The sequence below is a fragment of the Aquila chrysaetos genome, chromosome 1 (genome assembly GCF_900496995.4).
Source record: "Aquila chrysaetos chrysaetos chromosome 1, bAquChr1.4, whole genome shotgun sequence".
NCBI lineage: Eukaryota > Metazoa > Chordata > Aves > Accipitriformes > Accipitridae > Aquila > Aquila chrysaetos.
In genome coordinates this window covers 13705621-13721347 of record NC_044004.1, presented here as the reverse complement: position 1 = coordinate 13721347, position 15727 = coordinate 13705621, and the positions used below count along the sequence as shown (strand labels likewise).

Genomic DNA, 15727 nt, shown 5'->3' with positions numbered 1-15727 from the left:
TGAAATAGGCCTCCAGGTGGTAAGAGAAGCACCACTTCCCTTGCTTTGTTTAAACCCGCCCATGAGCAATTGCATGTGCCAGCTCTCTGATGGTATATCACAGTAACCATCCTTCACCTCACCTGGTGACCATGCAGTAAGGTACCTGTGCTCCAAGAAAATGCTGCTTAAATCACATCCACGTAGTATTGCATGTCCAGAATGGAGAGAACCAGGCACAGCGCAGGATCCACGGGCTTCCCGCAGGCAGGCAGCGGCATGGCAGCAGCCGTCAGGCTGCGGGGGCTTATGAACATCCTGGGCACGCTAGCGTACTTCTCCTTGGAGAATTCATAGCAGTTACATTGACCTGACAAGCACAGTCTTGTTCACACAGAAGCACTGAACCATGAAGTGCTTCACCAACACCCACTCATGTATTTCTTCACAGACACTTCACTGTGAAAAAATAAATGCATGTTAACAACAGTGGATCTTGAGTATCTTGTAGGCAAAGGGTTCTTTGGTTTAGGATGCTGTTTAGCATGTACGAAAAGTGTAATCTGTCAATATTAGTTACACGACGATCATTTCTGTCACCTCAGGCATGACAAGCGTCGTAGATCGAGTACAGGTTTTACTCGCAGGTGAGCAACCATTGCTATTTGCACAAATACATGCAAGAAGATCACTAAGGAAATTGTAACCAGCAGTTCCAAAATTTTCACACGATGTCAAATTTGCCGCATAGTTTCACAAACCAGCTTTGTTTCTGTTGTCAGGGTTAGCTTACCAGAACTGTTGCTGGCTCTGTCAACACTCATAGCAAATGGGTTGGAATAGGACAGTGGAGATGGAGACTTGGCATTTCAGGATTGCCTTATCTGCTAGGCTGTGGGTTATTCCAGGGCAGGTTGTCCTCAGGCTACTCTGCTGGAGTTATTTTACTTCACATAAAAAACCTGAACCACAAAGTGACCAAGTTATTTTACTTCCTATCATATAAAATAGCTGAACCACCAAGTGAGCAAGCAAGCCTCGGGATGAGGGCACTCTCCAGGCAATAGGAAACATGAATTTCAATCCTTAGCAGAAGGGATCATTCATGAAAAGCTTTATTTTTCTCTTTATTTTAGGAGCAATCAGTTCAGTGCAGGCTGAATTGCGGTGTTTCTTCACTGGTTCAGGTCAAAGCCAAACCAAAAGGAAAGCTAGCTATTCAGACCAGCTCTGCTGCCAGGTTTTCAGACCAAGCTGACCAAAATGGAATTTTCCAGGGTAGTGGTTCCTTTCCTGGGCAAGCTGGAGGTGATGATAGCACACTGGCTTCAGGTAGGCTACATTCCAAAACTTTTATGTCCCACATATACCTGGCGTGCACCACATGCCCTATGCCAACACAATTTATTGCTACATGGAATGGCTGGTCAAGCACCACAGCTAGATGCAACCATTCCCCTGGCACCGCGCTGCTACAAGACTTTTCCTGGTGCAGCTTTGTAGTGTAGACAAGGGCAAAGTGGCACAGGGCCAAGGGGAGGTGTTTTGCTGACGTGTTTAATTTCGTAGCAGCCCACCCTCCACCGTAGCCCACGCCTCCCACATCTGCAACACAATCAGACAAGTAAAAAGCGATTGAAAAGGTTTCTTTACACAGTCTGTGAGGGAGTCAGAAAGACAAGGAGAAAGCATTTCCTTCGCTCTCATTGAAAAAGAGAATTGAAATCCACTGTCTTCACCTTACCTGCAGCATGTCTTGTTCATGTCATGCCTAAACACTGTCCCGGTTCAGAGAAACCTCTTTTCTTTCTCTTTTCAGCAGAGAAAACCAGTACTAAGTCAAATATAGCTTAGGTCAAACTGGAGCACTGCACACTGGTTCTGTACTACAGATGAAGATGACGGCAATCAATTACCATTTCATGCAAATCAGATGCAGACCTGAAGGTCTTGGGAGAAAGTTCATTTAGGTCTCATTTGGCCAAAACTGAGGCAGCTGCAATGTCAATAGTAAGTACATTTTTACTCTGAGCTCTATTTAATTAAGACAGATTATGGCATGCTATAGTATGCATATGCAGACCTCTATACATTTAACATTCCTTGTGATCCAAGGAGGCTCCTTCTTTCACATGATGTCAACCTAAAAGACAATTTCTCTTGAGTTTCTCCCTTCTAAATTTTCAATCATTGAGCAACAGCACTGGAAAGCAGAGGAGGAAGACGCTTACCCATCAATTAATTTCCTTTATTTCACAAGCTTTGAATTCAGAAATTGAACCACGACTAGTAGATCTTGATACGGTAGAGTAAGTAAAAATGCATGTGATTACAAAGGAAAAACTTTGTACAAAAAACTTTAAAAATCCGACGGCAACTTGGATTATCTGTAAGTACCAAAAATCTCATGCAGAAGGAGAGCGCTACTGCCCAGGTGGAGAAATCCCTGCAGGGGTGGCAATGGCATTGGTATGTATAAATTATGGCTCTGTCTAAAATGGAAACAAGAAGGACACAGACTTGGAACGTACTGAGTGGGAACAGACAGGTGCTACAGAGACCATTTGTCATTACGTGTCCCAATGATTTTCTGTGTCTGAGAGAAGTGCTTCTTGGGTTTATAATAAATTAAAGATGAAACAGAAGCTGCCTATACTACTCTACTCCATACTTTCAAGATGGCCATTTTCTTCCTTCATAAGTGTTTTTGGTGGTGTTTTTCAAATACGGACATTAATCTTGGCATTGTGTCTAGTCAATTGTTGGCAACGTGTTCTAAAGGGACTCACTCACAGAATGCAACTTGCATAAATAACTCAGTAACATGCATTAACTACTCTAATACAGCGAAAGGGTGCAAAGGAACCATCATTCAGTTACGAGACGAAGCTAAAACCTGTAGTCACTAAAGGGGCAATGGAAGCACCATGCTTTAAGGTGACTATGGCATGAAAGCACAATTGTGAGGCAAGTAGTTCCAAGCAAACACACCACACTATTATCACCTCTTCCTATACAAAAAAAAGAAAGACATTTCAGTTTTTATTTCCATTAGTACCAAATAAAACTGTGGGTTCGATAACACAGATATTGAAGGGAACAGGCATTATTCCCACGATCCTTCTTCATCCTTGTGTTTCTGTCCATCACGGTTTTTCAGCCAAGACTGGTAATATTAGAGCGACCACCAGGAGGGGCCACGATGCGGTGGCCAGTACGGCGGGGGTTGTTGTCATCTATCTGAGCTCCTGCAACAACAGAAAATCAGGAAACAAAGCTATAAAAAGGAATGAACCATCGGCAGGGAGACTTTACCTGCCTAGTTCCAGCTCTGCTTCCCTCACACCACCATCAGCTGGTTTCTCTTGAGCCTGGCCCCTGACTGAAGTGCTAAACAGACCTTCAAGGCACATTTCTGTGCCTAGCTCCAGTTGTCTTCTATGAGAGGTGTAGGATTAAATGTAGGCTTAATCAGATGATTGATGCTCCCCCTACATGGGGAATTGTCTTCCACTGACTTGAAGAAGAGCCCATGCAGGGGTGACAGACTACAGACTGAGTTCCCTTAGTGAGATCAGACCCTGACAGAAAATATTACTGTTATAACTAAAAAAAAAACCCCAAACCATCTATGTGCAGAGTGCATTTTTCAAACCTGCCTCACTGCGTTTTACAATGTTGAAAGGTTAAGCTTAAGGTGACAGCAAGCTTCCTGCCAGGCCAAATATTGTCTGATCACACTCAGCTTCCTAATGGCAATGTAAGACCACCATAAAAGCATAGGATCATTTTAAATGCTGTCATAGTCTCTGGTTCTGCCTAATTTCATAAGAACAGAGTAATGTGCGTTTGTCTGATTCAGATCAAATTCCTACCACTAGATGCCTTGGTAGTATCCAGATCCAGGAGTGGACTGTGAAACCACAGCTTCAGATGCTTATGAAAATCCCACTTACTGGTTGTTATTATTATTAGAGGTCAAATTTCTAAGCACTTTTTTTGTTTTATATAGCTTTACATATCTGTATATGCTCACCATGGCCCCAGGTACACAGGCAAAAATATACTTCAACTCACTAGAAGGGTTTTTAAAATATTTGCTCTCCCTGGGCTTTCTTCCAGAAGTTTCATTTAGTTTCTAAAGACAGGATCTGTCAGGGAGGAAAACTGCACCATCGGCTGCCACAGGGGAGAAAAGCCAGTGACTTTCCTAAGATCATAAGGAGCCACTTATATACCAATTGGGCTGTAGACTTTTGAAGGATAAGGATTTGACACACTTGTAATTGTCTTCAGATGACAAGAATTACTTCCAACAACCCCAAAGGATGATTTTTCCAGCCTCTTTCTTATGTACCACGGAAAATGTTTTAGGCACCAAGACCAAAGAGGACAAGAAATACACTAATCTGCATATGAATAGCTTCTGCACATGGTTTGTCAGCCATGGACAAGGACAGTTGAGGTTTCCATGTCTAGGAGTTTCTGGTGATGCAGCAAGAAAGAAATGTGAAACATGTGAGCCACGTTGGTTGCACCAAGTCCCATCAGCTGTACATACCACCAAGGGGCCTCAGTCACATCAACCAGAGACCTCAGCTAACTGTAATGAGCCAGGTAAATAATATTAGAAGACTGCACGCAGAGAAAAATTTTAGATTGCAAACATTTTGAATATTTGGCAATTTATAAAATATTCCTAGGGAAAGAATGTATAAAAACATATATATACATACATATATATATGTGTAAGCATATGCATGTATGTGAGTATATATAATCCTTTCATATTTGATTAAAGAAGTAATTATAATTGTAATTTATCACCAATAATCCATACTCATTGCTTTAAAACATTTCTGATGAGTCAGGCTGACTTACCTGATAAGCTAAAATTGGATTGATGGAGGTTTCTGATTGGTGGGGGCTGGTTTTTGGCAGGGGAGGATTTAGTTGAGGGTGCAGGAGTTGCATATTTTGGCGTAGCTGGGATTTCATACACAGGCCCATCATACATTCCTCTGGAGACTCCTTGCAGTCCTCCCACCTAGACCAAGAGGAGAATAAAAATCCAGACACTGAATGCTCTGATAATGCTCCTTAATGATATCCTGTCTATATGTAGAGACCACTGAGCACAGAGTTATAATCTGCACTAGCTGAATTAAAAACACATCTGTAGTCTTATTAAAGCTACAGTCTGCTTTATATATAAAAGAAATTACAAAGCTTCCTCCCTCCATTTTTATATATATAAAAATTGTAAGAGAGAGATCCTTATTAGGCTTCCTTTACAGTCAATGGGGAGAAATGGGATTCAAAACAACAGGTCTGACCTAAGGTGTTTATTTTAGGTAAGATCAGTCACAATCACCTCTTCTCTCTCCATTCAGAGGCTGTTCAGCAGGGTTGGTTCAGCTGCTTAATCCCACTTGGGTTGTTTCAAGACTGATACCCACTATACTGATTGCAGCAATTTCACTCCTACCTGTGTTTTCTCTCTTCCTCCCCTTCAGATATCTCATTATCTTTATTAGAACTCATTGAAAAGTGATGGCAATTTTTAAATAAAATTTCAGAATTTTCCACTTCTTGTCATCAACTAGAACAGCAATTATACACTAGACTGTGGCACGGGACCCATCTTTCATTATTTGTCAACAGAGTATCTGTCATTTGAGCTCTGATTTCAGTTTGAGGTCTCTAGATTTTATCCCTGTACAATTCCTATAAGGAATATGAGAAAAGACAATCAAAACAGCCTCATTGGCCCTAAAATCACAGGAATCTAGGAAATAATATTTTTAAAAAAAGAGTTCAAATTTTCAGGAAGAGCCTGAAGCCATTGAATCACAGAATCCAAAGCTCATCAAAAAGATCAGAAATCTGTGGCTTACAAGGTTATTATTTCAGAGCCATTTCCCCAATAGGTTAACAGTGAAATTAAAATACCGTAGGGGAAGGACACTATTCACAGCGGTTTGATCCAGCTCTTACAGAAATCAATGCATTTTCCTTGCTTTCAGTGACGGGGACATCATGCTCAGAAGAGCCACCATCTCGCAGGCTGATCCAAAACTAATGCCCAGAAGAGAGCAGCTGCCGATCACAGCAATGATTCCATCTTCCAGGGAACCCCAAAGGCAGGAATTGATACCACCATCCCTGCTCCAGGGATAAATTTATACTGCTATCCTGTGCCAGTTACAGCTTTGCAGCCCCTTGTTTGACATGTTTCGTCTAGACCGCTTTGTCGTGCACTGACATATTCATATGGTGGCTGATACCATTGGGTCTTTCTAAATATTTCCAATCGATAAAATTTGATAGTGGGAAAAGAAACACAGACATGAACCTGCTCTCCCTTCTTCTCAGTAGGCAGCAGAGGGAGCTGCAAGAGCAAAAATATCAGTCCCTTTCTTCGTCCTTTTGCAGACCTTTCCTAAGTATCAAAGGTCTTTCCCAAAATCCAGGCCTGCTTGCAAGACACAGGTTACTTAGCCCAGTTACTTTTGTGCCAACTCCTGGTATAAGACACCACTCTCTGATACGTGTTGTTTTCAGTATTTAAATGACATTGTCACTAATTTATATATAAATCCCATGCGCTAAACCCTTGAGAGGTGAGTGTGAAAAGACAGCCCATGTCATCTAAGTGGATAATGTAAAAAAAAAGTGCAATACTGATTGGTATTTTGCAAAACTTTTGCAGGGGCATTTCATTTTTACAGTGCCTTTTCTTGTTAGAAGTGCAGGCCTTTTGTATCCCACAGCTTGACAGAATTTGTATAACAAATGATGAAGGATAAAAACTATCAACCTGCTGGTAGACTTGATTTCATCTGCCATCCTCACAGGCTATGATATATGCTTGGTTGAAGAAAATATGAGCTTTAGCCAATTTGTCTTGTTACCTGTCCTCACACAGTGACTTTCTTGCTCAGTGGCAAGAAGCAATTTCCAAATAACCCCAAACTAGTGCCAAACCAATTGGTTTTCAACAGAGGAGCACTGAGATAATTCAAAACCAGAAGTGACCCAGTCTTAATCTTGGTCATTTCCCAAGCTTTATATTAAACACAAGAGAAAAGTGTTCTGAGCTGTGAATGCTGCTAATACTCAGCTCAGCAAATGCACCAACAACAGTTCAGAGACGCCAAATATAATGATCTGGCTTACATGCTTTTCTTCTCTGCAGTGTGGCAGTTCAGTATGCAAAGCTCAGTAACAATTTTAAATTCTCTTTTTCTTCTGGCTAACCCTCCTCCCAGAGAAGCTTTATCTTTTTCCTGAATTATAACTAAAAGTAAATTCTACCACTATTCCACCTCCCTTCAAAAGCCTGCACAGCTGGACATAAGGCAATTATGCCCACCTGGCAATTATATGCTTTACCCACTGAAGCTCATGGTGTTAATTAAGTTACATCAGTTCACACTTGCAGAGGAACCAGTTTTGTGGTTGTTTTTTGAACAAGTAATATATAGTCCGTCTGATATGGACTCATATTAGCACAATAATAATAAAAAACATGTGCTACTGTGGTTCCAAAAAGGTATGGCTAGAAAGAAGATTAAATAATATCTGACATTACCTTATTCCTGATTTTGATGCGCTGGTAAAGATATTCAGGGAAAGGTTTGCGAGGGATGAAGCGGCCCATTCCCTTATTTACGTGCAGATTTCCATCTTCAAACACAATCTTCCCTTGGCTTATGACCACGAGTGGGGCACCATGGCACTCCATTCCTTCAAAGATGTTGTACTCAACGGCCTGAGGATCAACCAACACATTCACTTCAAGTTCGGTACAAGATTTCTTTCAGTTAGTAACTTAAAATCTGTATTTGTAGTCATAGTTTTAGACAACTGCCATTAGGAGGTGTATAAAATTGTTTTGTCTGAAGGAAAAGCAATGCATTTTGATATGAAATGATTTTAAAGAATCTCTCTGATTAGACTTCCCTTGATGAGACTTTTCCTTTCCATTTCTCACTTTCCATCAAGGCTTTCTTTCATTTGTTTTTGAGGACTTTCCATATTTATCCAGAGCCTCTAGAAGTACAATAGCCTTACTAAGGAAAATTGTGACTCAGCTGCCAGATACCCAGAGGACATAGTCCCACCATGCATGTGCTGTGACTATGTAAGGGAATTTCAAAGGGGCCAGCACACATATTTCTGTCTGAAAAAGCCCAGAAAGGACCAGGAAAGCCTGAATCTAAATGGGAATGACTGTCAAAGGGCAGGTGATTATTACTTTCTTGAAAATACAGATAGATCCCAAGACAGAGAAATAGAAACTGAATCACCTAAGCTTACTTTTTAAAGGTTTCTAAAGGTTTTTGCCTTTTTAATATAAACACCATTACTGGATTTCTAGTAAAACTTTTGGAAGAATTCCCCAATATAAAAGACTAAAGCAGTGAACAATAAGATAACAACTCTGAGATAGACAACACATAAGATAAAACCTGTCACAGTCAAAATCAAAGCGACTGTGAGTCACTGGTACTCTGCACTAAGGGCAGAGAAGCATGCGGCAAAGCTTTGGAATTAAATAGAAAATCCCAGCCATGAAGCTGATCAGAGCTGTATTATCAAAATATTTAATCATCTCTCATAGTTTAGAATATTGTTGATTTAATTGTGCAATTTATAGTATCAGGTGCTTTTCAGGTAAGCAAAAACAAGTGAGCTGGTTTTAAATTTATCATCACAGCTCTACTAATGACAGCTGCAGAGCTGCTGATTCACACCTATTTACACATCTGCCACAGGCATGCAAAAAGTAGTGCAACGGTATATGCAGAGAGAGAAGAAATCCTTCCTGATCTCAGTGCTTCCAATGCAAGATTTCAATACTTTCATCTCCTGAAATGTTTACTCATTTCAGAACAGGAGTAGGCAGTTACCCCACTCCTCTATATCCTGTGCATTTGCTGTTCACATGAATTAGCTCAACAGTTGAAAAGCAACAGTGACATTTCTTTTTTCCTTTCTCCTTACCGATTTATGACTTTTAGCTGTTATAGTCTTCACCTTATCAGGGTCCCAAATAACGACATCAGCATCCGATCCTACAGCAATCCGGCCTTTTCTTGGATACAGATTAAAGATTTTGGCAGCATTGGTGCTGGTGACAGCTACAAACTGGCTCTCATCCATCTTGCCTGTGGCCTAAAAACAACGTGATTTGAGCAAAACACACTTATAAAATGGGGATTTACTGTTCAGAGTACTGAACGGTCAGGGAGATATTGGAAAGCATGTAGTTCGATGTTGCATGAAACAGATTGTACCAAGCAGGACTTCATAGAAGGCACATTACTTGGGAGTTTCAAATAAATTCATGTATTACTCCTGGCATCCCAAAGAACAGCCCATAAAACCTTAACGCAGATGATACCATCAAGTTGCTCAGTTATCTACAGTCCCTTTCTCTACACACTGATGCCTAAGTGTGTTTTGTTGCTAGTCCTAGTAATTTCCATTGAAATGTTTTAATGATTTTAAAACAGAGAAACTTATACAGGTATTATGAGATTAAATAAAAGATCAAGATTCAGGCTCTTTTAGAAATATTTCTTGCAAATTAAGTCCATTCTACTATTAGTATTACCAAACCTATACATCTAAGTAATACAACCCCAGTTATAAAGTCCTTGCCTGGAGAAATGTCACCACCAATTGAACTTTTTCTACAGTCAGTGATGGCTTAATAGCAGCCGTACACAACAGCTATTTGATTTCTCAGTAGAGCATTTTGGGGTCTTCCCTGGCAATAAGCAAGAACAATATTCCAAGGAAAAACAGTGCCAAACTTTTTAGTATTAAATAAACACTTATTTCCTGCTTGGTAACACATGAGATTTGCAAAATCTAAGCTATTCAGTGGTGCGGGACTGAATGTTACCACCTGTAGATCCCATGTTGCAGCCCTTGCTGCAGCTCCTTCCCTTTGTGGGAGTAACAAAAGAGAAATATCACTGGCTGGCTGCACTTTGCTTGCTTCCCTGCTTTGCTCCTATGTGGCAGGTATCTGAAGCTGCTTCTGTGCTTGGAATGTCAACAGCGGTCCCTGAAGAAAGTGGTTATTAAGCACAGTCTGGGAGAAGTGCTCATGAGAGCATTGTAAATACTACCACTTCCCAGTTTGCAATATGCATTCGAGCGCAATGCAATGTAAGGTAATGAGTGTGTGCGTGTGAGTGTGTGTGCATGGGTGTGTATGTGAAAGCGGACAATGGAGGGAGAATATCATTATATATTAGGATCCATAGAACCGTCAAAAAATTGCTAACTTATACCAGCACCCCACCGCAAAATATGCCAGTATGAATTACATACAGTGTTCTCCTTCAAAGCATTTTATCGTCTAGCCTCAGGCTCGGCTGCCATCCATTTGTAATTTCTCAAAAATGATGAGACACTTTCCAAATTCAAACAATCCATTCATCACATTTATATGGGGTCCACTTCAAAATCATTAAACTGCTCCAGATCCTACATGTCTGAGAAGCATCCGCTCCGACACAACCAGAAAATTGAGCTCTGGAGTCTGTGAAGCCTCAGGTCTAATAAAACACAATGGTGTTGCAGTGTCAAAAGTGAAACACAGCCCTGACTTTATAGAAATGGAGAAGGTTTTTGAAATAAACAATTCACCTCGTAGTAGAGCTCTCTCAGGGAGTTCTCAGAAATATATTAGAAAGTCACTGAACTACTGGCCAAGAGTCTCTTGGCTTTCATTATTCAGCCAACACTCAATTTCTTTTTAGTCCATAAAAGTAAGTAATTACTTACTACAGCCTTGTCCCAGACAACAGTCATTCTTTCCTCAATTCCATTGACCCCTTCAGGAATCATAGTGAAGTTGTCCTTTCCAATGGCTTTCTGGGCAGTGCTATACGGGCAATGTCCACTTCCCGTCACCTGCAGGTCCCCACTGTGGAGGCAACGCAGAGAAGCTTTAGACCAGCCGTCACCACGGTTACCTTCGTCTCAGACTAGCTGGTGAGTGGACCTTTCAAGCCTACGCACCAGAGGCATAGGCTGTAAATCATGTCAGCAGCCTTTCCATGTTGGCTACAGATCACTGGAGAGCGACAACGTAATTGGACATCTCCGCTTTCCCCCAGGAGCACCCTGAACTCCCGGATTACAGCCCCCTCGGGTTTCAGGCTGCTTATCGACAGAGATCAGGCACAAGCCCACTAACCAGGACAAGGGATTGCTCTAGGATTAAGGAAATGATCAGAAGCTTGTATGAGATGCCTGCCACTCTCAAGATAAGTTAATTCACAACCATGTTGAAAAATAATGGCAGATTTTACAATGCAAAGTCATGAGCATCAAGCTTGTTTCCCTGCATTTCTCCCCTGCACATATATTTTTCTTGCAATACTTACACAGGTACTTCTTGTCTGGCCTTTCAAAACAGAACCATGAAAATAAAAAAAAGGAAGGAAAGTTTTTGATCAGGTAGTCTTCTAATTAAACAAAGAAAGGCATAGGGCAAGTCAAACATGTACTCTGCATTTATCTAACTTAAAGGTCTTACACAGAAAAAAGGCATGGAGTAAAATACAAAAATAGCTACCAAATAATAATGCTTTTCTTTGAGAAGTTGTTTTTTCAGCCTAGAGAAAATTTTTTTGCAGAGAGCAGAACTGGATCACAGCTGCTCTCGGGAATAAGGAGGAAGAACATAACCAATATGCAGAATCTTGCAAAAATGGAAAGATAAAAAAGAAGATAGGTTCTTCAATATCCACAGGAAACAGGTGGTATTTTTAGGTCTTGATTAAGCTTACAGGAGTCAAGCATATTAAAACACACTATGATTTCTCTTCTGTCACTCCAGAAGGACGATGTCCCCAAGAGCCTGTCATCCTTTTCTTTAACTGATTATGTAAGTTCCAGCTCTGAAACATCTGAATTACTCTGGTCCACAAATTTAGATTCCAGCAAGCTAACAAATAGCCAAGTACAGAGGAGAAAAGTGTCACACATCAGTAATTCTAATGTAATTTTCTGGGCTGCCAGCCCTGATGATTGCTGACAGCCAGAGAAGAACTTCTGGCATCTTTTCTGGTTCTTCACCATGCTCACATCCATCCATCCATTTTTTAGCAGAAGCCAAACCCACGTATTTAATAGTGAAAAGGCAGCTATGTTTTAGCTATTCCTGATTATTAATGACTGCCTGCTGTTACTTCATAGGATTAAACCAAATCCATCAGTTAAACATTCATTTATTCTAACACAACAATAAAGTCAGAAGATTGCAATGCCATTTCTTCCTTTTTGTTGCTCTTCTGTCAGCTAAGCTTCTTGTGGCTTACCCCCTTCTCTCTTTTCTGCACTCCGATGAATACAACCATGAAAACATGAATGCCACAGCCAGGCCCTGTATCACTGCCCACTACCCTGAGGTTATGCTGTGTTTCTTACACCATGCTATTAATTCCTACACCTGAAAGATAAAAAGGAGTTGCTTTCTCTGAACTCCCATTTTCCCTCTCCTCTGACATTTAATGACATGCACGGCACTTCCCAGTCTAATCAGTAGAAGGCTCCTGAAGCTGAAGCATGTCGCTTGATCGCTGCCCAACACCTCCTGGTTAACCACACGGGCACTCCTACGGTCTAGATATACTCTACTGTCAAACGGGAGATGAGCATCAGATCGACTAAAAAACTGAGAAACAAGAAGGGATCACCACGGAAAACACCTCCAAAAGAGGGACTGGTGAGAATTAACAGTGGTCATATTGTATCTTTAAATGCCACATCAATACCTCGTCATCTTATTCTTCACCATAAACAAGGCTTTCGTGGCAGGTTACGCCTTCCATGAAGCACCAAGATCTCACATCTCTAGTTCAGAAGAGATGGCATATCACGGCGGCAATAATGCAGCAGTACACCACGGAAGGTGAAGGCTACCTCAGGTGCATGGCCCACAGGTGAAACAAGGACCAAATCTCATGAGGCAAATCCAATGTGGAAACCCCATGAGACATGCTGGATTTTTACACATTCAGCTGTTCAGTGAAAAATCAACACTTTCTGTGGAAAAGAGCACAAGCTGTATGCTGCATGCTTGCAGAGGAAGAATGTTGCAAGGATTTTTTAATGAATGTAAAATATTGGTCTCCTAATGAACAGGGCAATAGAAAAGTGAAATACTGTCTTTACCATCATCCTTGCATAAAATTCCCCACAAATGCATGGCAGACTGATAAAATATACAGTTCTTTTTTTAGTTTCAAAGTATAGATTTAAAGTATTAAAACTGAAAGCAGGCTAAGCTGCTGTCATTTAAGATCTAGGACTTTAAGCCACTAGAAAAAAAAAGCCGTTTTTGCATGCGTGGAGGATAATGAAAACTTCTGTGCCTCCTCAGTTTGTCTTTCTGATGTTAGTGTTAAAAAAAGTCATTATTTGGATTCCAGTTCTAAAAATTCTCTTGCTATTTTGGCTAATCTGTTTTGACCCACATACTATTATTTTGGGACTCTCTTCTAGAAAACATACAGCCATGTCTGATAGAGTAAAGAGCCAAAGATTTTGATACACATTTACACGTGCTAAGAGCCTTACCCTCACACAATGAGCTTCACTCTTTACAGTGCTGATAGTAACGGATCAGACCAGAAAAATCATTTTTCTTCCTTGTCCTTATTTTAAGGAACAGAAAGCTCAATTATGGAAAATCATTTCTGCCATAAGACTGTCACAACAGAACAAATTCCTGCATATTCTTACCAGAACTGCATGTAACTCAGAGCTCAACTGTGCATTCATTAACAGTGCTGCCCGTGCAGCATCACTAGGGCAGCTGAGTTAAAACCTGAGTTTGGTGGACTGCACAGCCTGACCCACCGCGTGCGAGGAGAGATGGGTGCATACTGCAGCAGTGGCATTGATTGATAGCAGCTCCCATCACACGTACGTGCCCATCCACCTAAAGGGCAGCTCTGCCCAAGCCTGAATTACACACGCGGGGCCCTTGTATTACCAGCCACGCTGGCGCTGCCTGCCACACAGCCTGCCAGTTAGTCATGTGGAAAACTAACCTCAGGGGGAAATGTTTCCTGAAGACCAATGGGTCACTTTTAGCGTTCAAATTCTACTGCTCTGTCTAGAGCACTGGAAACCCTAGAAAGGGGAGGCAGCAGGTGAGATCAGTGCCACCACATGGCGTTAAATAGCGTTTTGAATGGTAAGTCGAGTTCCTCACTCCAGCACTAGCAATCTGTCCCGGTGGGACTTCAGCTGTGAATTTCTGTACCATTTTAAAGCAGATGGTCTTTTCCTTAAGCTGAAGAAGACCCACAGTTGGCTACAGGCAGGAAATACTTTCAGGGATGAGTTTACGGTCTGGGCTGCTGGCAAGGCATTGCTGATGTCTTCTTTTCTATATGAGAAAGACACTTCTCCCTCTGCTGTCCACATTCCTTTCATCTCTCTAGGGATAACCCTCTCCCTGCCAACCTGAAGACAGTCAGCCCATACCCCTATCCTGTCAAGTGATGGTCTCCAGTCACTAGCCTGTCTCCACCTAAGTCCCTACAAAGTCTCCTTTGTAATCCACTCTGGCCTCTTTCTCCTGCCTGACACACCTTCTCTAGATGTACCACTTATCTTTGCTGACTTCCAGCTTGAGGACCCTGGAACCTATAAAGACACAAGGCAACCTAAAAGTAAAAACAATGCTGCAAGAACTGAGCAAAAGTAAACTTGTATGATTTTGGTCCCTCCCAGATGAAGACATACCACGTCAGAAGTTTGTAATACACAGGAGCTAAAACCACTGAATTCTGATACAAACACTTTAAAGTTAGTTTAGGACAGCCTAATCATCAAAAGTGCTTACAGCCCTGCACCAGCTTTGGCAAAAATTGCACCAGGGAAGTTTTCTCCATTCCAGATATTTCTGCATTCAGGGACAACCCCGATTTCAGAAGCTGTGCTTGCCAGATATGACCAGGGGCTTAAACTGAGTCTATTCTCACAGATGGGGATCTATCCACCAGGCTGTTGCTTAATGCTGGACAGTGAGGATGCCATCCAATCATATATTAACAATTTGGCTGGAGAAAACAGAGAACTAGGGAGAAAACCAGTTTGAAGTCCTGGGCTAAAGACAACCTAGCTGTACAACTAAGAATCACTTGAAAAGCAGAAAGAAAAAGAAATAATTCCTGAATAACTAGCAGTTACCCCTCTAACATGCTAACCAGGAGCTGGAAAGTCCATGCCTGCTCACCTGACCGACAGCCTAAACACAGGGATATATAACCATCCCTAGTTTTCCATGGTCCCTTCTCTCCTGTTGACTGTAGACCTGTATGAGACTGGTCTACAGGAAACTGAGCGGATCCCTAGATGCTTCATCCCATGTGGCTTTTGCACTTGCCTGACCATCATCCTGTAAAAAAACGAAGGTCTTACCATGCTAAGAGTGAATTTAAGTGATCTGGAGTGGTAGGATCAGGGCTCAGAGGTGGCGAGGTCACAAAAGCTGCAGCCTTGGCCCAGTTTTTGCTCCAGTAATGTGTCCCATCTGTCCCCAAGCTGGCAGTGATCGGTTCTCCAAAAACAAGGGGACCTTAGGGAAAGCAAAGATATACAGGAACTGATTACAATCCACTCTCTCCTCAGCACATTATACTGCTTACAGCATGCAGCCATGTATAATTTACGCATTGCTACAAGGCCAGTGTAGCTCCCAGAAAAT

At 41.5% G+C, this 15727-nt stretch overlaps 1 protein-coding gene across 2 annotated transcripts in view; it reads right to left on the bottom strand.

Annotated features, from left to right (window-relative positions):
* Positions 1-2213: 2213 nt before the first annotated feature.
* The window catches only part of CRMP1 (collapsin response mediator protein 1), a 52025-nt gene continuing 38511 nt past the window's right edge, over positions 2214-15727 (bottom strand). For both annotated transcript variants that reach the window (XM_030011626.2, XM_030011634.2), the window contains exons 9-14: positions 15442-15598; positions 10786-10927; positions 8989-9159; positions 7574-7753; positions 4861-5026; positions 2214-3227 (exon numbers count right to left, since the gene is read on the bottom strand). In XM_030011626.2, the coding sequence (XP_029867486.1) occupies positions 3136-3227; positions 4861-5026; positions 7574-7753; positions 8989-9159; positions 10786-10927; positions 15442-15598 (908 nt within the window). In that variant the 3' untranslated portion in view covers positions 2214-3135. The remainder of the gene's footprint in view (positions 3228-4860; positions 5027-7573; positions 7754-8988; positions 9160-10785; positions 10928-15441; positions 15599-15727) is intronic.